At 39.2% G+C, this 23,054-nt stretch overlaps 3 protein-coding genes across 5 annotated transcripts; all 3 read right to left on the bottom strand.

Annotated features, from left to right (window-relative positions):
• Nucleotides 1-1,654: 1,654 nt before the first annotated feature.
• On the bottom strand, nt 1,655-10,097 carry LOC133165372 (polypyrimidine tract-binding protein 2-like). 2 transcript variants are annotated; one of them, XM_061294963.1, is made up of 17 exons: nt 10,010-10,097; nt 9,414-9,435; nt 9,178-9,229; nt 8,881-9,044; nt 8,730-8,801; nt 8,546-8,617; nt 8,304-8,462; nt 7,964-8,074; nt 7,519-7,684; nt 7,288-7,365; nt 7,029-7,141; nt 5,145-5,178; nt 3,869-3,961; nt 3,575-3,691; nt 3,360-3,459; nt 3,096-3,173; nt 1,655-2,799 (listed from the first exon to the last, which is right to left on the bottom strand). In XM_061294963.1, exons 1-17 carry the CDS (start codon nt 10,015-10,017, stop codon nt 2,670-2,672), a joined length of 1,569 nt encoding a protein of 522 aa, XP_061150947.1. In that variant the 5' UTR covers nt 10,018-10,097; the 3' UTR covers nt 1,655-2,669. The 2 variants fall into 2 exon arrangements, with proteins under 2 accessions (XP_061150947.1, XP_061150948.1); XM_061294964.1 differs by having other exon boundaries at nt 9,362-9,435; nt 10,010-10,070.
• A 122-nt stretch (nt 10,098-10,219) lies between these two features.
• Nucleotides 10,220-19,047, bottom strand: dpydb (dihydropyrimidine dehydrogenase b). 2 transcript variants are annotated; one of them, XM_061294962.1, is made up of 26 exons: nt 18,867-19,020; nt 17,819-17,924; nt 17,547-17,657; nt 17,377-17,459; nt 17,206-17,293; nt 16,935-17,096; nt 16,561-16,757; nt 16,194-16,275; nt 15,895-15,982; nt 15,444-15,551; nt 15,213-15,382; nt 14,936-15,146; nt 14,664-14,848; nt 14,256-14,471; nt 13,973-14,137; nt 13,797-13,865; nt 13,641-13,724; nt 13,457-13,577; nt 13,232-13,351; nt 12,558-12,700; nt 12,340-12,394; nt 12,128-12,249; nt 11,886-12,035; nt 11,684-11,746; nt 11,455-11,532; nt 10,220-10,929 (listed from the first exon to the last, which is right to left on the bottom strand). In XM_061294962.1, the coding sequence occupies exons 3-26, from the start codon at nt 17,610-17,612 to the stop codon at nt 10,765-10,767; spliced, it is 2,991 nt and encodes a 996-aa protein (XP_061150946.1). In that variant the 5' UTR covers nt 17,613-17,657; nt 17,819-17,924; nt 18,867-19,020; the 3' UTR covers nt 10,220-10,764. The 2 variants fall into 2 exon arrangements, with proteins under 2 accessions (XP_061150946.1, XP_061150945.1); XM_061294961.1 differs by lacking the exon at nt 17,819-17,924 and having other exon boundaries at nt 18,867-19,047.
• Nucleotides 19,048-19,354: 307 nt separating this feature from the next.
• Nucleotides 19,355-22,801, bottom strand: odr4 (odr-4 GPCR localization factor homolog). The gene is made up of 14 exons (XM_061294965.1): nt 22,663-22,801; nt 22,249-22,352; nt 21,820-21,936; nt 21,643-21,735; nt 21,430-21,536; nt 21,317-21,353; nt 20,996-21,139; nt 20,821-20,916; nt 20,652-20,699; nt 20,372-20,494; nt 20,191-20,305; nt 19,892-20,095; nt 19,703-19,756; nt 19,355-19,533 (listed from the first exon to the last, which is right to left on the bottom strand). Exons 2-14 carry the CDS (start codon nt 22,345-22,347, stop codon nt 19,463-19,465), a joined length of 1,308 nt encoding a protein of 435 aa, XP_061150949.1. The 5' UTR covers nt 22,348-22,352; nt 22,663-22,801; the 3' UTR covers nt 19,355-19,462.
• Between the last annotated feature and the right edge of the window lie 253 nt (nt 22,802-23,054).

Below are 23,054 nucleotides of genomic sequence, written 5' to 3'. Positions count from 1 at the left end.
TCGTTCTTTTTTCAGTTCATATGACTTCAACCAGTAGGTGTCGGTAATGCGCATGGAAGCTGGTGCCACCTCGCCGTAAAACAAAACAAAGAAGAAAATGACGTAGGAACGCCTAAAAATGGCGGTGTACCTAATGGAGTGTCCGAGTGACGTCACAGATCAAACAGCCAATCAGAAAGTGGGGGTGAGGGCGGGTGTGGCACTTTTCACTTTCATTTAAGCTTTGACCATGATTTTTTTCCCTAATGAAGTGGCCTATTATTAGGAACACCTAAAAATGGCTGTGTACCTAATGGAGTGTCCGAGTGACGTCACAGATCAAACAGCCAATCAGAAAGTGGGGGTGAGGGCGGGTGTGGCACTTTTCACTTTCATTTAAGCTTTGACCATGATTTTTTCCCTAATGAAGTGGCCTATTATTAGGAACACCCAAAAATGGCGGTGTACCTAATGGAGTGTCCGAGTGACGTCACAGATCAAACAGCCAATCAGAAAGTGGGGGTGAGGGCGGGTGTGGCACTTTTCACTTAAACCAGGGGTGTCGACCTCCAGTTCTTGAGGGGCCGCGTTCCAATATGTTTTCCAAGTTACCCTCGTTAAGTGCACCTGCGTGAAAAGTTTTAGCCACTTTCACGTTCTGTAAGAGCTAAAACTTTTCACGCAGGTGCACTTAACGAGGGAATCTTGGAAAACATGTTGGAATGCGGCCCCAAGGACGCGAGCTTGACACCTGTGACCTTTGACCATGATATTTCCCTAATAAAGTGGCCTATTATTGGGTACACTTGAAAATGGCGGTGTACCTAATGGAGTGTCTGTGTGATTCCCTCGTTAAGTGCACCTGCGTGAAAAGTTTTAGCTCCTGGAGAACGTGAAAGTGGCTAAAACTTTTCACGCAGGTGCACTTAACGAGGGTAACTTGAAAACATATTGGAACGCGGCCCCGAGGACTAGAACTTGACACCTGTGACCTTTGACCATGATATTCCCCTAACAAAGTGGCCTGTTATTGGTACACTTGAAAATGGCAGTGTACCTAATGGAGTGTCCAAGTGATGTCACAGATCAAACAGCCAATCAGAAAGTGGGGGTGAGGGCAGGTGTGGCACTTTTCACTTTCTGTGAAGCTTTGACTATGATTTTTGATTATTTGATTTATTAAAGAAAAAAAAAGGATCAGTGTGTCGCATTCCTGTTTTCCAACCTGATGGAGTTATCAGGCTCCTGAGGATGAACTGATCATTTGAATCAGGTATGTTTAACCAATGAAAGTCCCCCAGCATCAGAACCTCAAGGAAGTGCATCAGTGTTTCTGTGCTGAACTGTGCATTCTGTTTACACTTCTTGTAGTTTTATCAGATGAATTGCATCTAAGGTGCTGTTTTATTCTTAGGGAACACAATGTTTTAAATGCATTTGTTAGCTTCTCGCTTCTTGACTGCAGTGCTTGTTTACAAAGCACTATGAATGACAAGTCATTTGCTATTGACAAAACATTTACAAGTAGTCTACTTGGCTAAAAAACTACAAATATGTCCGACCGGAAAGGGAGGTGCACATCTGGAGGGCGTGGGGTGCAAAGTATCCCATTTGCATTTAGAGACGGCAATAAAATGACTCTCCTCAGAAAAGGAAAGTGTGGTGGAAAAAGAAAGGAGAGCAAAGATAAGTTTATTGACAGCCAAGACAGAGAGGATGGACATCCTGATCTGAAAACACATACAACACAATTTAAATTCAATTGTTGATAGGACAAAATAAATGAGCTAATTTAATTTTTTTCACAAGTTATAAGTATAAAATGGTAGGGTTCCCTAAAACAAAACTTTGATGCGCACAACAGAAATAGATGAGCTACAATTAGAAAAAATGACAAAAAAAAAGCTGACATCAGCTGCAACACAAATGGTTGGTCATTTAAAAAAAAAACCTGAATGTAAAAACTAAGTAATGCATGGGGAAATACTAATGCTAAAATAATCTGTTGAAATTGTCAAGAAAAGTGTTAGATCCAAACGAACTAAAGGCACATGTACTTCGATCTAAACAGTCTCCTCTAAAACCAGAGACCAAGACCATGAACACGTGATGAAACCTCATCCAGAAGAGTTTTACAAAAGGACTTGAACAAAACATTACAGTTGACTATGTCAACTTCATTCATGTAATACACGCAACTCCCATGTACTGTATTCCCCTTTTGTTTCATTTGCGGTTCTTCACGAGATTAACAGCAAGCCCTGCCTGCTCGAAAGACTTTAATACGCCAACTCGTTTTCCATGCCGACCTGGCTGAACGTTGAGCACTGTGTCACTTGGGGGCTGAGAGGTTCAAGTTATAACATGACATACATGTCCATTATACAGTTTACTGACAAGTGATTCAAAGCCCAAAAAAAGGAGGATAGAGGGCATGGCGTCTACTCAGACTGCAGGCCTGGCTCAAACTGTTGTGATGTTGGATCACACTTTAAGAAAGAGCACGGCACTAGCAAGGCAGGCACAACATCACTAGTATTGACTTTTAATAATGTTAACAAAATTCTGGCCTTCTACTGGTCAAAAAACGGAAGGGATCTTAAAATTTGACGCTCTTTGTGTGGATTTGATAATGTACAATGACAGCGACCTCCTTGTTCGGCACGGCACTTTCAAGTCGGCTCACAAGTTTAGATGGTGGACTTTGAGAAGGAAACTTTGAGGTGGTGATTGCCGCCCATGTCATAATTGTGAAGATCCATCAGCGTCTGGATGGCCTCTTCTACTGACGACATCTGGATCAAGGCCATCTTACGGTCCCTAGAGGACGATGGACACAGATTGAAATGTGACTTTATTATCAAAACAAGGAACATTCAGGTTGGATTTACACTGCATAGATTAATTAAAAATATTCAGTGTAAACTTCCCAAGGCCTGCGTGAAGCATAGGATTGCTGGCCCTGTACAATTGAAACGACAATACATTTATGATTTTTTTTAAGACTATTAACCAATCAGATTTTGGATTTTATACAGCGGTCCATGGCCTTCTCGGACTGATTTTATTTATCTATTTGAATAGAGACAATGCACATTAATTCAAAGCCTTCTTACTGGAAGAACTTGAAGGCCTTGACCGTCCCCCCGCCATTGGAGAATAAGAGACGCAGGTCGTCCTCTCCGATGCCGTCCCTGGACAAAGACGATGCGTTGTAAACAGGAGAACACAACAATGTCTCACGCAAACGGCAACTTAACACAACATCCGGAAGCCAAACATTAGGTACACAACATTGCATTGGGTCTTACTCATCTGTGCATTTGTAGCAAATGTAGGTGAATGAAAACAGAAAATATGTTGGATTCTATGAGCTCTACCGGATGTTGGAGAGATGTAGCGTTGCAGAAGGAGGAAAGATGTTCTGAAAGTTTTTGGATCCTGGTTTCTTGAAGCGATGTAGTGGCGATCCAGAAAAATCTGAGGGGAAGGAAAAAAAAAAATATATAATAATTTTAAGTCTATTGTCACAGGTTCTAGGGACATAGTATGATGTTAGTGTCACCTTGTGTGGTCTAAGTGTCTGTGCTCTTACCTTTGGTAAGCAGCTGGTCATCCAGGCCTTCTCTGGGCAGAGCAACAGTTTGATGTTTAGACAGAGTCACTCGCATCACTTTACCAAATACCTTCTGACCATTCAGGTGGCTCATAGCTATAGACAAAGACAAGTACAGACATTTGAGGGGAAAAAAACTGTACGTGTCAAATTATTTACAATCTTTCAGGCCTGCTTAATGAGTAATTTTACTTCTAAATTCTGATTAATTGCTCAGCGGGGACAAAATATCAATGTGTATATGAAGAGACTGCCTGGAGAATAAAAACTTACCCAGTTGAGCCTGGTTGCCATCTGATAACTGTATAAGTGCACTGTCCTTTTTATTGTAGAGGATCTTCACCCGCTGCACATCACCATAGACACCTAAACAAATGGAGACATAAAGAGAGAGAGAGAGGTGGACCAAGACAGGGAGAGAGAAAGACAGACAGAGAGAGAGAGCACAAAGTGTAGGAGAGAGAGAGTATGAGGACAGAAAAGACAGAGCAGGAGAGGAGGAGCCGACGTAGATAAAAGTGTGAAGGATGGAAGGAATTCAGTTAGTGCTAGAGAGACAAAGGATCAGAAAGGACAGGATCTTCCCATTTGACTGCCACTTGAATACAACACTTGAGTGTAACAGTAGTTTTTAATTAGGACTGTCAACCACAACTTATTTTGCACGTGTGTGTGTGTGTAAAAAAAAAGAAGAAAAAAAAGAGGAGCTTTGAAATATAATATGATGAATGGTGAAAGACTGAAACGTCCTTTTAGAAACACAGATGTGCACTGACCTAAAGCAGAAAAAGCTGCACAGGAACTTTGGAGAGTAAATTCAGAATGACATACACGTACAGCAATAATTTAAGAAGAGAAAAATGTAAGAGGGGCTGGTTGACAGTCTTTACGATTGTAAGAACATTCAGTTTGGGAGAAGCTCCAACTCCACAATTTCACTGTTTGGAGATAAGAAATTAAAAGTAGAGAAAGCAATTTCATACATTTTTTCCCCCCCAAAAGATAAGGGAAATTCTTAACTGAATGCGGTGGTCTGTGTGATCAATGAATCTTTTCTTGTAATGAGAACCAACACACAACTCATCCCATGTAGCAATTTAAGATTGAAGCCAAGACCTTGCTTGCCAAATGACTTGGAGTGTAATGTAAGCATTCGTATTATAAAAACAAATGCAAAAGAAAAAAATCAGAGTTGAGTTGCTGTGTGAATAAGTGACAGACATTGAATCTGATTGGGGAGAAAAATAAAATCATTATTTTTATATATATATTTGGGGAATCCACAAATCCGTGAATCTGCAGGTGTGTGCCCCACTATAGTTGCTCAACGCGTGTAATTGAGGTGTTTTGTCCTCATTAGGTAATAAAGACCACCAGACCACGTATACACTTGCTAGTCTAATATTGAGAGCGCAGTAATAGATAAATGTTTATCACTATTGAGAGATTACGAGAAATAAGTATGTCCACGATATGACTGAAGAAAAAGTAGAGCAAACTGGATAAACAGAGAGAGATAAACAGATTGAAAAGTAGAGATTGGACATACCGAAGAGGGTAAAGAGACTTTGAGGCGTGACCATCTTTACAGAGAGAGACCGCAGAGTAGAGGACAGGAAGAGGAGGAGCAGAGGAGGAGGAAGAAGAGGAGAGACGAAGGTAGAGATCAGACCACCCAGCATTGGACGAAGGGGAGATGATGGTTTCCATGATGATGACGATTGGAGCAAAGATTGTTTTGGGGAGATGTTGACAATGGCACAAGTCGGGTGAGACCGCATTACAAAAATGGAAAAATAAAAATGGGGGGGGGGGGAAACGTACAATCGTAAAGGATGCAGGGACAAATAAACACAATTTGTGGTTGAAGGGGAGGAGCAGAGAAGGAAAGAAAGGAGGCAGGGAAAGGAGATAGGAGAGGAGGACAAAAACCAAAGCAGAGGTCAGTAAACAGCATCAGTGGAACATCAACGGAGTGAATGAGTGCTGGCTTGATTCACAACAGGCACACACACAAAAATCCCCAGGCGTCCGCACGCACACACAAAAAAAACACACACTGCTGAATGAATTAATCGCTGTAGGAAAAGAACATGGAAACAAACAAGAGGAAATAAATACGGTACATGAATGAAAGATGGGCGGAACAGATCAAACCAAAAGGGAGCAGCAATAAATAATTGGACGTCAGTAATCAGGGTATTGGCAGGTGACAATTCGGACAGACATATGTAAAAATGCAACTTAAAAAGCATAAGACAAGCATTTTCTGTTTTCCAATATAAACATTAACAATGAAATGATTGGTAAATATATAATATCCTTGTAAATGTTGGTGCTGTTTTTTAAGTGATAGTCTGTACAATGATTTCCAATGGGGAAATTGTGATCGCTTCCGTCTGTGACATAATCAAGCTGATGCCAAATCAAGCAAACTCTGCCCAAAAAATGAGCGTCAGTCAGTGTACCGCCCTTCTGTTCCAAAATACCATTTCATCTCTTTGAGCATTTTTTCCAAAGGTGAATCGTAGTAATGACATCAATAGTCCTATCACACAAGTGCCAACGTTGTCTCGCTTTACCGTCCCTTTAAATTGTAACTTCAACAACGAGAACAGTTTGCGTTCAACCTTAGAGGCTCTGCTATGAAACCAACCGATGCTCCCATGTGCCAATTTGTCGCTAGGCGGCGATGAAGGCAGTTGCACAAAGACGTTGACAAATGGGGACAAATGTGAAAACCACCACTCCACTATAAAGGCGCTCGTAATAGGGAAATGAGCAAAGATGGATTGGAATAGTAGAAAGAAAGTCTCTGACAGAAAGGTAATTCAAACAAGAGATTGTTGTTACAGATATAACAATGTAGCAAATTTGAGGGGTAATAGAAAATTGACAGTTAACAGAAAACTAAGTACAAAATACATGAAAGCTCGTGTTCAGAAATAGTATAATAAATGTCTCGTATTTTATGATAATTTGTGTTAGTTTAATATTCAAGAATATACTAAAAACTGAGAAGACACATTTTAGACATACCGTATTTTTCGGACCACACGGCGCACTCGATTGCGGGTTATAATTTGGGGCGCATTATGGGAAATTTAGTCATACTCGCGTAATGCTCCAGTCAGACTGAAAGCGAGCTGAGCATTTCTGCCGGCGCATTGCCAATGTGTGAGAATGTCATTGCGGTTAGTGCGACCGAAAAGTAAAAGACAGCCTGCTTCCAATAACTTACAAAAATAATAATGCGCCTTATAATCCGGTGTACCACATGTATGAAAATAGCCCCGTTTATTGATACGGTGCCAAATAAACTGGTGTATTATAGTTCGAAAAATACGGTACTTAACCAAAGACGGTACTTAACCACAGATGCCATACTAAGAGTAAAATTAGCACTCAAGATAATGTGCATGGCCAAATGTACCTCTTCATTCAGGTTGGATGCCAATAGAACTCCTGAAACTCCAGACCCGGACAGAGCAACTCGTCCTGCAGCGGCTGCTGCAGCTGCCGCGGCGCTCAGAGGGCTAATGGCTCCTGTTAGCAAGCAGAACATATTCTTGACATGCAGATAAAATTTTGCAATTGAACACATTTTGTATCACTAAAGGAATACTGTACAATTTTACCTATGTAAAAATAGCATCAAAAAAATGACAACAAAAATAGACGGAACGCAGTACCTGCACCCTGCGAGAGGGAGAGAGAGGATGAGTAACCCGCCCCACTTGAGTACGACGCTAGCGCTCCAGATGGTGTACCTTCAAGTAAAAAACACATCTAGAATGGTACCAAAAACAGTCATACTACCAAGCATAGAGGATAGTCATTAAAAAGAAACACAGACAGTCAGTATACTTTGCAAGTAAATGTAATTAGACGAGCAAATACATAATTGCAGTTGTTATAATTACCCAATAAAGAATGATCCTTGTTTGACTCTCCATCTCCAGTAGGCAGATCTGGTCGGGTGTAATCTCGACTCTTATCATTGTTGTATTTGACGTTCAGATTGACCAGTTTACTGAAATCGATCCTCAAAGTACAGCATGAATTATAGATATTCTGTCCATCAAGAGACTGTGGAAGAATGCAAAAGACAGCATTGTTTTAATGTACAGTTAAATCGGCCTTGCAATCAAATCCTTGCAATCAACCTGAGCTATGTTGTATGTTGGAATTAACTCTGCATCTTAATAGAAAATATTTATGTTTCACATATATAACTTGGATAATGGATTACATAACTTGATATTTACATTATAACTTTTTACACAAGTTTATATTATGATAGTTCACACAGTTTGTCATTATACTGTACTAATGGTCACAAGCTTTAACATATAAAAGAAGACCTACCAGTTTAGCCTGCTGGGCATTGACAGGATCACTGAACTGCAGGAGTGCTTGAAATTGGTTGTTCTTGGTGAACGTAATTATCTTCATCACAGTCCCAAACTTACTGAATATCTGAAAATTATTTTTAAAATGACAAGGAATTTAGTCTCTCCAGTCAAGTTAAAAATCTATGAACAACAACAATCACCAAAAGATCAACAATTGAGTGTCAAAAGATGAATTGTGAAGATATAACCAAAATTATCAGGAAACATGTTTTCATATTTTACTCTTCCCCTCTTTATTACTGAGAGAATCAAGCCTGCAATGTGCGTGGGATACTCGGTTCAAAATGTAATACCTGTTGTAAAACATCGAGAGTCACGGGATAAAACATGTTGTCGATTATAATACGCAGAACAGGACTGGGAGGTGGAGCAAGGTCCAGAACTCCATGGTCAGATGATGGAGAACTTCCATCTTGAACTGCTGAGACTGCTTGCAGCACTGCCTGGGCTCTCTGGGAGAACATGAGGAAATCCAACATCAGATTAAGGTTGGTAACACTGAGAGCTGTTTTATTGTTTTTAACAATGTGAATACCTGGTTTAGCGCAGAATCTGTTTTTAGTTCCTTATGGTTAGAGTACTGGATGAAAACAGGACTGTTTCTGACCTAAAAATAACAATCCGGAGATTATAAAATGCATTCACATTATGGCTAAGCAAAAATGGAAAATATAAATTGTGTCATGTGTGACAGTAATTTACTTGGATGCATTTCAAACCTGTGGTGTAACAGCTGCATAGTAGTTCACCATTGTAATGGCAGCTTCTGCAGTACTGAGCTCCAGAAATGCCTTGAAGAAAAATCAGTACATCACAAATAAATTCATTTTGCTTGACAACAACAGGGGGAAACCATGTTATGGTTCAAACCTGGTTTTTGCCCTTTAGCATCAGTATATTGGTCACTTTTCCAAAGGGAAGACCCAGTGCAATGACTTCTGTCTCGGATACTTCATTGGGAAGTTTTCTGATGTGAAGAACTCTCGATGGAGGTGACTCATCCAGACGCTGTTTCTTAGTGTCACTGCCATTTGCTGCAACAACACACATATGCAAGCATTTTACCCAAAAGTAGAAATACACAACAGTGCAAACAATTCTCAACAGCACTAGTCTACTACACGTTAGGTTAGCTTTAAATTCAACAAGAAAACATTTTTTTCTTACCTGCCATAGAGCTAGGGTTGCTAGCGTACATACTGAGCTCATCTGAGCCTCTCTGAAAAAATAATCAGAAAAACAAGTGAAGATACCCGCAAGGATTTTATCAATATGAATACAAAAATGGTTATAATTTTTTATCTGAGTAGCAGGACTAACAAAATCACTCCTGCACAATATTATTGCTTACTGTATGATATGTAGCAGTAAAAAATGATCAAAGAGTAAATAAGAATGCTTGCCTTCACACCAACTGCAACATCACTGTTGAAGAGTGCATTGATAGGGAAAAATAAAGTAGTTAAGTAATCAAAATAACAACAATGTTTTAAGTACATCACGTCATCACCTTTTACATTCTATCCGCACATTAATTTCAAGCTAGCGACACGCTTCCATTAGTTATCAATAACAATGTTGGTAGTTTGCAATTGTAATAATTTCGACTAAATAAAAATAATATTCCATAAAGTTACGCCCTCCGTTACACCTTCTGTAAGCCTGCGACTACCGTTGCGAATACTGAAATTAATAGCAAACTTCTAATAAAACCTAGTGTTAAGCATCAGTGTTGAGTATGTTACAGTTCCTTACAATATCGTTCTATAACTAAAATCACAAGTAATACCTCATAAAACCAGTCCAGTTCATGTTTGGACGTTTAGTTTAGCTAGCTGTCACAAGGTCCTGCAACAGTACAATGTCGGGCTTTACAGCTCAACTAACAGTTAGCACGTCTAAAATCAAGAACGCAATTTTGCGTCACTTTAGCTGGAGCTCATGCAATACTGAAACGCGAGCGTTTAGACGTATACATCCACATTTGAGGACATTTTACCCGTCCATTGCAGCTCTTTGTCCTCTTCTGCTGGAACGTACGTCAAGCACAACGCCCGAATCGGTGGAAGCAAAATGGGCGTCGTCTAATCAACAGGACAGAGGGCTCAGTATCGCCACCTTTTGTATTGGAGGGTAACATCATCTTTTTTTTTGCATACTGTTTTTACAGTATCTGGTATATACAGTAGTGGAATAACTCACTCAACCATTGAAAGTAGATATTTTATTGATCCCGAATGAAACTCTGGCTGCTGTATATTGTCTATTTAAAACAATATAAATACAATATAATTATACATTCTCATCATTTTAGATTGTTAGTTTTTTAAAACTGTAATCGTTGATAATCGCACAAATGATTAGTTGGCCCACAAAATACCAATCACAATAGTTAGTCAAAATGTATGTATGAGATTTTGCTCAGTGCGGTCATATGATGAGGTGTCTCAAACTGCAGGCTAAAAACTACAAGCTACAGTACAGGATGAATATGCAACCATCACATGACTTAGATCACAGTTTTACAAAGACCCGACAATAAAAGTAGGCAGTCAAAAATGGATGTTTCAGGATGCTGCTTAGAATAAAACAACATCATGGAACACGCAAAAGAAGTAGATACTGTATTGTTTGTTTTCATGGATTGGTTTCATGGAGAATCGCACAATCAAATATGAGCAAATACAGATCTTGTGACAGATTTCATCCATGTGTTAAAAGCCAGACAGGCTGAAGTTTTGTATGACTTTTGCTTCAGCAGACTGGATTAATTGGCACACCTCTCTTGGGTTGATATGGTGTTGTCCTGTTAACCATCTTGATGCAGTCTATGATTGGACAGACACTCAGGCATAGAGTACATCCAGTACAGCTGTCAGTCACAAATGGAAGATGGGTCTCTGGGTCAAACGTTATAGCCTGTAGAGACAAGAAGCAAAATGCCATGAAGACACAAACGGCATCCTTTGTGAAAAGAAGCAGGATAAATAGATAGTGACACTAATTCTTTGAAATCTGCCAAGCCAGTGTTAACTACATCAATCCATTTTTGACTGCCTACTCTGTTGAGGGTCAAAGGTGAGCTAGAGCATGTCACGGTATAGATGGCATGTACCCTGAACCCGTCGCCAGTCACTCGCCCTTGCTTTCACACCGGCGGGCTGTGAGTCTTCAATTAACTTACCAAGCATGTTTTTAAAACGTGAGAGGAAACCAGAGTACAAGAAAACATTTACGAGAAGTGTTTGGGCTGAAGTTCAAACTAAGATCCTCTGAGTGTGAGACTGTGCTGCCCACTTCAGCTACATGTTAAAGGTAGGGGGAAGCAGGATAACAATAAAAATATATAAATTTAGAAAAAAAAATAAAAAAAGTGTACTGCTTATCTTCACTGGTTAACACGTCATCTCATAGTTGAGTTCTGTGTGAATTTATTGTATATACCTGATAACCAGAGTCGTTGCAGGTCATGTAACATTTCCCACAGTTGATACACATCTCCTCATCAATCAGAGCCTGAACCTGATGAGTAGGACAAATGAAATATCATAATGAGACCAAAATCTAAAAATTAATTGTTTTAATTTTCCTTAAGTGTAATACAAGCACTACCTGTAGAATTCGTAAGCTTTTATCCTAGTTTGACACAAGTAAATGCAACATCAATAAATACCTGCTCCATGTTGTTAAGCTCTTGATAGGCTCCGATGTGGCGCAACGCTCTTGCTATCACATCCTGCAGAAAAAGGACCAGAAAATAAATATTAATGAAATAAACATGCATTTATGTGGAGCGTACACAAAGCTTTGTTTTGTTTTTACATTTCATTAGAACAAACCATATCAAACTAAAATTTTGTATGCTCGCACAATACCTTGACAGCTGGAACAGTTTTTTTAGGCGTGTTCATTTTAGACACGGTGGCTTCCATCACATCAGCACCCTCAGCTTCTCTGAGATGTTTTTTGTATTGTGCAATGGCCTCTGTCCTCTTCTGAAGGTATGGTCCAAAACTTGGGAGACTCTACACAAGCATTTTTTCGTTTCAATCAATTCAATCAAATCAATTTCTATCCATCTTATCATTTTAAAGTCACCAGAGTTAATATACAGTACCTGTCCGACGAGGTCTTCCAGTCTCGGAATGGGTTTTCCTTTCTGATGTCTCTCTGTTGGAGGAGACTGTCCCTCCCAGTCCTTCATTTCAAGGCTCTTTAAGTAGAGCAAGGTCTTCAAACCTATGCATACACAAAACACTCAACATGATTAGATCACAAATCATAGCAAATTTATTGACACAGTGCAAATACAAAAATATTATTTCCTACCCACGCAGTAGTCCTCAATCAAAGTGAAATCTTGGTTCTGAACAGCACTGCACACCTGTGTATACACTTTTTTTTAGTCAAGCAAACCATATAAAAAAGATGCTATTAAATTGAAATGGAAATGATGTGCCCAACTGTAAGGTAGTAAAACCATGTGACTTATTCTGGCCAACCAGCAAATAATAAATTAGCACAAAAACATGTCATGATATTGTCACCTGTAGCACTGAGGCACCAGTATGAAGAAACTGTAAACCGGTTTCTGCCGAGTCAATCCCCCCAGTGGCCAAAATTGGAAAACCGGGAATTGCCCTGGCGATGGCGGATACAGCTCGGAGAGCAATTGGTCTGATGGCATTGCCTGCACAAATGACCGTACAAATCCATACATGTGGCAGTGATTCATACATTTATATTCATTTTTATTCACCCATACCTCAAAAAGTAAAAAAAACAACTAAAAAGTGAATGTTTAGCTTTATGGTCCAATGATCAATTACATTTTATTTACCGTATTTTCCGCACTATAAGGCGCACCTAAAAACCTCCAACTTTCTCAAAAGCCGACAGTGCGCCTTATAATCAGGTGGGCCTTATATATGGACCAATATTGAGCCACTACAGCAGGGGTGTCCAAAGTCCGGTGCGCCTTATAATCCGGTGTGCCTTATAGTGCGGAAAATACGGTAGGATGTGGATCTGGAAATTTGAGACTGATCTAATATTGTAACAGGCTATATTTGAATTCTCAACTTAATTGTGTTCATTGGACTTAAGCTTGGCTCATGAATTCAAGATGGGTTTTTGGAATTGCATTGTTAAAAATGTCTCAGGCGCATTCACGAGAAACTGCAAATTAAAAGATGTGGCACGTTTGTTGATGTGTTTTTACCTGACACCCCTCCATATGTGGTGCGTTTGGCAGCTCCAACACCTGGCCAGGGTGAGCCATCTGCCTTCAGTCCCATCATACCCGAAACTGTATTTGTGGCTGTAACGCCATCTGCTCCACCTGAATTACACATTTGTTTTAGGTTATGGAGCCTGCAGTCATACACAGTAATTTTACAAACAAGTCATACAAGAAGTGCATCGGAGTAGGAAAATATATGCATACCTTCATAGGCAGCCTTGGCAATATCGACAATGTTGGTAACATTTGGTGTCAGTTTGGCAAAGAATGGGATGGAAGAAGCAGCTCGCACCCAGCGACAAATGTTACGCACCAGCACAGGGTCCTAATGTGTAATGTACACTGTAAATGACCAACGCTTTCAAAATGAGTGATTGAGTGAGTGTACCTGCCCACAGGCCAACCCCATGCCTCTCTCTCCCATCCCATGAGGACAGGACAGGTTCAACTCCAATGCATCAGCACCTGATTTCTGAAGGGATATGTACATACCAATTTTATTTTCAAAATAACATCTTTGCAACATGACGTGTATAAGACGTACCACAGCCATCTGAGCTAGCTCTGTCCAGTCTTCCTTGTTGTAACCGCACATGATGCTGGAGATCACAACCTGATTGGCAGAAAAAAAACCACAAAGCATGTTTTTCCATAATTGATTACAATAGAAAAGTATAAAAATTCCAAACTAAAATATAATAAGTAGTGATGAAAACTTGCATTATTTGGAAAGTCTTGCTTAAGCTCAGCAACTGATTGACACCAGTAGGCTGCTGTCTTTTCACTGATCAGCTCGATGTTGAGGAATGATCCCTGACCTGGTCCAAAGACATGACCAGAAGTGGTGCCACGTACAATACGGGGAGAAACATTAGTAACCAGGTCCTGCAGAGACAGAAGAAAATAATCCGGCTATTAATTATACAATCAACTCACTGCAAAATATCTGGGTTTATTATGTATATATACACAAATGGGCATTTTGAAGCAAGTATGCACTTACTTTATCCAATCCAAAGGTCTTGGTTAACGCAAAACCCCATCCTTGTTCGAAAGCTCTTCGGATCATGGCTGCGCTGGTGGTGGGAGGGGCAGAGGCCAAGCCGAATGGGTTGGGAAACTTTATTCCGCAAACATCGACACGGATGTCCACCTCATCGATAGCACTGTAGAATAATGGCATCTTTGGAATTGTATCCACTGTCTGGCCATAGAGGGACTGCAGAATGAAAACAGAAAGAATTATAAAAATACTCTATATAATAAATATCTCATTATACTAACCCATAGTTTTATAACTTGCTCTATACTCCAATGAAGTTGTTTTCTTTTAATATTTTTTTCTCGGGTTAATTTAAATAAAATTGAAATTTTAGGGTTAGACAAAAAGACAGAAACAGTGGTTCACTACCTGTATGTATCTATGAATATGCCATGAGGCTTGTTTGCCATCATTGACTGATTCCACTGTGGTGTTTGCCAGTCCAGCAATGTCTCCCCCTGCAAACACCCAGTGCTCACTAGTTTGCATGGTTTCAGAGTTGATCTCGGGAGTACCCCAACGAGTCATCTTGACTGGAGACATAGCTTCACTCACTGCATATAGAATAAACATGCAATAAAGAAAGGGTCAGTTTAGTGGATCATCAAAAAAAAAATGACCCCCTCCATCCGTCTGATTACCTGCCGGCTCACTGAGCATGGAACCAAAAGCACTGATGATGTAATCTGCCTTCAACCGTACAACTTGGTCTTCATCTTCCAACCAATTTCCATCCTCGGCCTCCTCAGTGCGACAAAACTGTAATCCGGCGACGTGTCCATTCTTCATAATGACCTCTCTGGGAGAGAGGAAGGGTAGGAACTCGCATTTCTCCTCTTTAGCCAACTCCATCTGACCAAAAAGCGACATTAATCACTCTCTGCTTATCCACATCCATTTGTCCGTGCACACCCATACCTCCTCGGGAACAGCCCTGATGTTGGTGAATCCCTTCCTGAAACAGACAAACACTTTCCTGGCTCCACAGCGGAGGGCAGAGGTTGCACAGTCGAAAGCAGTGTCGCCGGCACCCAGAACAATCACCACTCCTCGTAACTCGGGGAGGGTGGAGCGACACTGGCACATCCCTGGAAGGACAGAGACGGTGAGTAAGTGTGTACACGTTTACATGTGTGCGTACTGCAAAACCTTTTTTGCTTGCTGTGGCCACCATGGGCAGAAAATCTTTGGATGTGAAGAAGCCTTGATCCATGGATAAACCCTGAAAGATTTTTGCTCTGTTGGCCTGAGGTAGACCTAAAATTACACACAAAACCCATAATTACTTTTAAAACGTGTCACAAAGCCATCTGCACAGTTGTTGAAATAATTGAAAATTTTAAAGTTTAATTATATAAATTATTAAAATTGTAACTGTAGTTATTATCAAAGTAAAAATGCCATATTCTTATCATAAATTTCATAATTTTGCCATTCCGGGATAATACACTACAGTTTTATTTTCATTATTTTGCTTTTTTTTTTTTCCAAAATTCAAGTTATTAAATATTTTATTGCTTTACAAAGCATTACTTAAAGCAACCTAACCTAATTTCCCCATTGGAAAATACATTTCTCGTTGAAGTTGAAGAGGACTCACCAATTCCAATGAAGATTGCTTTGAATCCATCTTCTTTCAGAGAAGTCAGAGTCATTCCGTTCATACCAAGACCCTTCTCACATACGACCTGATATGGATTACAAAGCAAGACTTCTTTAGGAAGGACTTAAAATACTATACAAACAGTAAAACATTTTTTTTTAAAACCTATTACTTATACCACATTCAGTTTTGCGTGGCAGAATATTTTCTCAAAAATTACCAAAAACGTTATTTTTGGTCGCTGTATGTTGGTGGAGGTATGCTTAAGAACATACTAAAGTTATCAAAGATCATACCTTGACTCCAAGGTCCTTCATCAAGTCTATTTCAAATTGGACAACCTCATATGGGAGACGGAATTGGGGGATTTCGGCTGTGCTGCATGAGACGACAAAGGTCATTTTGTTTTTGCATGTTGTTGATAGGCTTCCTGTAATCATTTTTTTTCTCAAAATGTGTGCTGCTTTGTATTGGCAAATATACCTCACACATGTCAAAGTATAAATACTAGCCAGAATGGAAAAACTAAACCTTGATAGGTACAGTAAGTTTTAGGTTTTAATTGAATTTATGCAAGACTGAAGATGTGTGATTTACTTTTCTCCGTTAATATACAACAGCTCACAACAAACTACACCGTTCAATATAATAGAGTATCTATACCTTAGGCCTCCAGTGTATTTCTGTTTCTCAAATATGGTAATTCTATCATATCCGAGGCGTCCGAGAAAAGAGGCACAGCTAATGGAAGCAGGGCCGCAGCCAATAACAGCAATTGGTGCATGGTAAGACTGCGGCATCTCATCAGGTGGTGGTAGCTCAGGATTTCGGATCTGAGGGATGCCCATCTTACTAAACACCTGTGAAGATACGCATATATCTCATATTAGGCTTGCCTCCAAATCCATGCTGCTTATTCGCACTTGGATGGCGGAGTGCATCTAAATTGCTAAAGCCAGCAGCAAAACATTATTAGTGTCTTTGTGCTCATTCAGTGAAAAGTATTTTTATGTTTGCAACTTTGTGTTTTTTTTTACCTCAGTAGCAAATTGCTGCAACCCTCCGATGTTAATGGGACCTTCTTCAGAGGCATACAGGTTGCAGCCCCCAACACACAGCTCTGATGTGGGACAGACCATTCCACAGGTTAGACCAAGAGGGTTGTCTGACAGGATGGCCCGCGCTGCTCCATAGTAGTTCTGACATGTAGGACATACAGTAAACACACACATTAAAAAAAAATCTTGACAATTATCTGAGACGTGAGCAGTTTTTACACTTAAGTGCAGCCCTGAGTGTGTACAGTACCTTATTAGAGATACTTGTGATAAATGACTTGATGTCCAAGTTAGTGGGACAGCTTTTCTGACAAGGGGCATCCACACATTTGAGGCACCTAATAAAAAATTGACACAATTGGCACATTTATTAATGTCATTTGTAATATGTGGTGAATAATAGGACTTGTTCCATTCTCACCTCAGAGCTTCTCGAAGAGCTCCACGCTCACTCAGGGTTGTGTGTTTTATATCATCAAAGTTGTTCTCTAACTTAACACAGGACTGAGAAAAGAAATGAAAAAAATATATATTCTTGAGGAATTAAGGGAAATGCTTTTAGAGTTGTTTACATTAAAGTCAAACACATACATCGCAGCTTCTGTCAGGATTACGTTTCCAGTGTTTCTTTTCTTTCTTCTTGTTCGCCGTGGACATGATCTGAGTATGAGTCTTGACCCTTGGATTCAGAGCCAAGATGCTCTAAAAAAAATAGAGGTCAATCAGTCAAAGGGAAAAAATTGTCATGAGTTATGAGTTTATGAGACATGTTTATTTTACACATACACATTCTTGTTTTCCCCTCTTGCGCCTTTCAAAATTTATATAACATTTTATTTTTGCATTGTTTTTTGCGAACATACCTCTTATCTCTCTTCATGGCAAAAAACTGACGTTATGGAACATTCTGAGATGTTTGCTTGTTTGAATGGTTGGGGTCAAGTAGATAAGATACCAAAGGTCATTGCACTGTGGTTTTGTGACCAGTTGAGGATTTCCACAAAAAAAAAAAAAGTAATGAGTGACATATCGTCTTGATCTACAACTAAAAGAGCCATTCTGACACAAGTGAATATAGTAAGAGAAGAGAAAATTGCAATCATTTCAATCAATTTAGATTTGGAGATTATTACGCAATTCGTTGTTCAGTTGTACTGGCATAAATGTATTTTGCAAATGTATTTTCGCATAGTCATGTTGTTAATGAAGTCCTTAAATCGGAGGTGTCCAAACATTTTTTCAGAGGGCCGCATACAGAAAAAAAATGCAAGGGAAACTTCTAAATGCTTTAAATTTTAAACACACTCAAATAAATCCATTATACAATGTTTATATTAGTGATTTAGAAAAAACAGCTACTCAAGGCTGAAATAGCTGAGGATATTATTTCAGTTAGAAACAAAACAAGAACAATCTAAAGTAAGACAACCTTGACAGTAAGCAAAAAGTGTAAGAAAACATTTTTGAAGGCTGCTCACCCTAATGCCATCCCCCCAAATAAACAGTCTTGTTTATCTGCAAGTTGAACACTAAAGCCAAACTGTGTCAGGGTTTTTACTTTGTGGACCTGGATTTGCAATCTTTGTCGAATTATGAAATAGAATGCGGCTGCAACTTCAAGAAATATCTTACGGCATTTTGCACTGACAGGTTTAGATGAGGTCAATCTACACCCAGTGCATTCCTCAAAACCTCATGTGACTTTCCATAATTATTATATAACAATCTTAGCACAACACATTGCTTATCTAAAGTATTTGACCCAAATGCGTGCAAAATTTTAAAAAAAAGATCACACACATTTTTAGATGGACAACAATGAATCTACATTTTGTAGTAGAGTGAGCACCAACAGCAGTATTTGCTCTATTCTTTTGCCAAGTTGTACAGAGAAAAAACACAAGTCGTTACCTCAATATCTGGAAGATCTTTACTTAGCATGACACCTCTTTTCTCTGTTTCAGCAGCAGCGGCAAAGATTTTCTGTAGTTTCAAGCTGCTTCTGCAAATCAGAGAGTTCTCTAAACTCTATCAGCTTCTTCTTACACCACAGTCATTTGAAGCCTCTTCTACTACACTTGGCAATTTAAACTACTGGGTGGAGCTTATTGGAGGCTCCAGTGCTCAAGGTTTAGCACTGCTGAGCAGGGGTTAGATTCAAATGTCCATTGCAACAACACTCTGGAAAGATTAAACAATAACCATAACAGACCGTCGGTTCCAAACTCCTCTACTGAGATCTTTATCGTATATATTTTACCATGGTTTTTAACGCACTCTGACGGCCAATTGTAACGTTTGACAATGACATGAAGGTGCAATTTTTTTTTTTATTGTGAGCAATATCAATTTAGAGCTGCTTATACTAATTTTTAAACAAAAAAAGAAATAAGGCAGTGTTTCATTTTGGCAATTAGTCTTTATGTGTGTCTAAAAACATATTACAAAAGTCTGATACAGAAATTATTTAATCTGGATTTGACAATATTTTATTTCTGGTATGGATGTCAAATGTCATTGAGGTAGAGCATTGAAGCAGCAGAGGCGAGTAGGGCGACAACAGTGGCCATGGCAACACCTAAAAAAAAGAGCAGAATCAGAACAGTGCATGCGTTAATACAGTAACACCATAGTGATGTGCAATGGTTGACATTATATACTAGAATTGAAAATTTCTAAAGTACAGCGGTTAATACTAAAGCCGCTTTATCAACAAACAGATGCAAGAAAATGTTGCTGTAGTTCACCTATGTAGTTGTTTCTTTTGGGTTCTTGCACTTCAACAATTTCGACAGCGGAATCTGAAAACATAACACAATCTTTTAATCACCCTCGACAAAATAAAATGATGTGCAGTAACTGACTTTAAACACAAGTGCAATGTTGCGAAGAAAAACACATTTAGAACCACAAAATTTGACTTGTGAACGTATCACCTTCGAGTTCTTCACTTTCTATGATTTCAGCAGCAATTTCCTGCTTGGAATCCAAGTTTTGATCAGTTGTTTGGATGTCCAACATTTCTTTCAACCTGTCAATGACCTCAGACGGGTCCTCGTCATTGAACTTGTAGTCAGACACGCATAGAGTCCCGCTAACTTTTGCAGGACAAAAGACACGACGAGGGAGGCAGAATTGCTCTAAAAGACACGAGCAATTAGTGTTAATTTTCATACAAACAAGCCTGGAATGAATGATTCTTCAGAATTGAAACCAGCTTCCACGGTCTAAGTACCTGTCCCTTGTTTGTCTCCGCTGATTCCTTTGCTCTCATTTTCTGTCGCCACAAACTCATCAAGCTGCATCTGAACTCTCGTGACCATGGTAGAAACAACATCTCTCTTCAGCATCTATATGAATATTGGATATTTTAAGACAAAATATTTCCTACAAACATCTACTGTGTCAAAAGCTACCTTCTCAGCCAGTTTGGCTTTTGGTTTATTGTTGTGTATGTAAGCTCGACTATGGATGGCTCCGCTGATTGACAAGCAGCCACCACACTGTTGGACCGCATCTCTTGAACTGTCCTGTTGGTTCTGCCAAACAGAAAGATAACGCCTTCTACCAAACTGTCGAGGAACCTTTTGCATATCATATGGACATCAAGACCAAGTAGGGGACAACATCCCTTTTAATTCATTGCAGAGTAATTGCATTAAGTTGTCTAAATGTTACAGTGTGGCTGCAACTTACCGGAGTGACTAGCAGCTGAGCGGCGAGCGAGTGTCTCACATTCCTCTTCTGCAAAATGTGTATCAAACACAATTTTAGAATTTGATTCCCCAGACCTATCTTGGTATGTACTGAACGTGTGTCTTGGTGTAAAAGTCTGAAACTTTATATGATATTAATTTATATTAACCTGTCCTGTTGTAAGTTCTGCATCTTCAGGCAACTGTACGCCATCAATCAAACAGACTGCATTCTCAATCTGGTTCGTCCAGACATTCAGTCCCTCCTGAAACATAGAAAGTACTTAGAATAAATCCGTAAGCATTCTACTTTGTGGAAGACTGATTTAGTTTTACTACACGTACCTTAAGACACTTATCTATGCTCTTTGAACAGGTTGCGTTTTCCGGTAGCGGAACACATAAGTCCACATTTACACAACAACTTATTGTGGACCAGGATGAATATACGCCTGTCTGATATTTCCAATCAGCAGGCTTGGCCAAACTCTGGAAGAGGTTCAGAAAAATCCTTGAGTGCCATGGAAAGGTAATTTGCACGTTAAGCCACATTTTCACTAAAGTAAATCCACAGTAAATTCACTAGTGGGAGTAGTGGGTGGCACATACGGCAGAATGTTTAAAAGAAAGATTAGCTGCAAAGAGCAACTGTGACTGAGAACTCACCTTGGGATCTTTTATATCAAATGTTCTGCAGCTAATTCTGATATAACAGAGTAAAGATATACAACAAGTAATTGTATGCAGTAATTGTAAGTAAATGCTGTGCCGAAGGATACTTTCGAGACTTGGGGCTGACGTGCAGTGTGACGCAGTCTGTGACTTCATCATCATCGGCTTTCCACAGTATTTCAGATGATATCAGACGCTGCACTGCAAACACCAGCTTCACACAAACACACAAAGATGAAGAATAATAGCTAATAATAAGTAAGAGGATGTTTATGGCCAGTTCTATGCTTTGACAATCTAAGTGAATAAATGAACCTCACCTGACGAAGTGTGGCTAGTGTTTCTTTTGCATCGGCATCAGTAATGATAAACACTCCTAACACAGACAAGCCCCCTGGCAACATTCTGGAAACCTGTACAAACAAACCGATACCGATCATCAGTGGTGAAAACATCTGGTGTCCCATCACGCACGTGAGTTTCTTTATGGTTCCTACCTGTCGAGCATGTTCACTGATCCATTCCTTGTCTAGAGACTTTCCTGCATCAACAAGATGTTCATCTTTTGGAGGTGTTTGACATGCCATGACAACAAAATCCCTCTGAATTGAGTTCTGAAACATAAAATAATCAAGGGCATTAGGGCAATCTTAATTTCACAATTGTGCTAATGCAATATAGAGTGAGTCATATTTTTTTTTCATATTATCCCATAAAACTATTGTAAATATCATGAAATCCAGAGTAAGAATACATACTAATTATACATACATTATTTGCTTTATATTCAACCATTCTCTCTCTATTCTTTAGAGTGAAATAGACATTTATGATCAGTAACTACAATGTAGTAGTAGATGCCAGCCTTTTGTTTTTAATTTATTGCAGGTCTGATGAATATTAAGCGCAAGCAGATGTTGACTTACCTGCCCAATGACTAGGCCAGTGACATTATCCGATTGTTGAGCACATAGTTTGGACAGATATACTTCCACTGCGTCGTCTACGATGTAACCACGGCCCATCTTGCCTGTACATTAACACATACATTTTAAAATACAATACATTTCATATGTGAGGCTGGAATGCAATGGAGACGTGGCATAACAGAAAACAAACAAACAAGAAGGGATTCAGCACTTTGAATCTAACAAGTGTCATGCACAATACAATTCATAAACAACTTTATGGTACTATAGTATGTAGTATATATCTTAAATCAACAAGCAAACAACAATAAAGTAATTTTAGCTAACGACAGACTTTCACCTGAGCTTAGAATTTAACGTAGTGAAATACAGAGTCGACAATGATCATTCAATACACAGTGTGGTAGATACCTGCAGAAAGACGCTCACAAAATGATCAATCGAAATGCTGGGATTTGACTACCGGGGTAACTACTTGTGACAGTTTGCGGTGGATCATCGAAATAAATAAAAACTATGTTTACCAGAATGCTTGGCGTGTGAGACTTCCGTCGCATGCCTCTGACGTATAAGTAATTTTTGTTACATTACTGCAATCATTAATTTCCGTTTTAGTCGTCAAAACAAAACACTTACACTACGAAAAAATAAAGCTTTGTTCGTATCACGTTGTCATGTTTATGTAACAATTAATTGATATTAAAGGTATTATGATACACACAGTAACAAATACGCAGAAAAACAACAACAGACCATTCTCAGAGGATATGAATTTGTTTTATTTTGAAATATAAAGTTATCCT

This window comes from Syngnathus typhle, linkage group LG13 (genome assembly GCF_033458585.1).
Source record: "Syngnathus typhle isolate RoL2023-S1 ecotype Sweden linkage group LG13, RoL_Styp_1.0, whole genome shotgun sequence".
Classification (NCBI taxonomy): domain Eukaryota; kingdom Metazoa; phylum Chordata; class Actinopteri; order Syngnathiformes; family Syngnathidae; genus Syngnathus; species Syngnathus typhle.
This window is presented reverse-complemented; position numbering and strand designations above follow the sequence as displayed.

What these genes read in the sequence shown, in the direction of transcription:
- LOC133165372 (XM_061294963.1), bottom strand. An exon ending in TGGCAACCAGGCTCAACTGG is followed by an intron (nt 3,692 to 3,868) that starts GTAAGTTTTTAT and finishes CTTTGTCTATAG; the next exon opens with CTATGAGCCACCTGAATGGT. An exon ending in TGACCAGCTGCTTACCAAAG is followed by an intron (nt 3,460 to 3,574) that starts GTAAGAGCACAG and finishes CCTTCCCCTCAG; the next exon opens with ATTTTTCTGGATCGCCACTA.
- dpydb (XM_061294961.1), bottom strand. Translation starts at nt 18,896, where the DNA reads ATGCTAAGTAAAGATCTTCCAGATATTGAG. An exon ending in TCACAAGTATCTCTAATAAG is followed by an intron (nt 17,097 to 17,205) that starts GTACTGTACACA and finishes CCTACATGTCAG; the next exon opens with AACTACTATGGAGCAGCGCG. An exon ending in CTGGTGCCTCAGTGCTACAG is followed by an intron (nt 12,395 to 12,557) that starts GTGACAATATCA and finishes GTGTATACACAG; the next exon opens with GTGTGCAGTGCTGTTCAGAA.
- odr4 (XM_061294965.1), bottom strand. Translation starts at nt 22,347, where the DNA reads ATGGGCCGTGGTTACATCGTAGACGACGCAGTGGAAGTATATCTGTCC. An exon ending in TTGATATAAAAGATCCCAAG is followed by an intron (nt 21,140 to 21,316) that starts GTGAGTTCTCAG and finishes AACCTCTTCCAG; the next exon opens with AGTTTGGCCAAGCCTGCTGA. An exon ending in CAAAAGAAACAACTACATAG is followed by an intron (nt 19,534 to 19,702) that starts GTGAACTACAGC and finishes TCTTTTTTTTAG; the next exon opens with GTGTTGCCATGGCCACTGTT.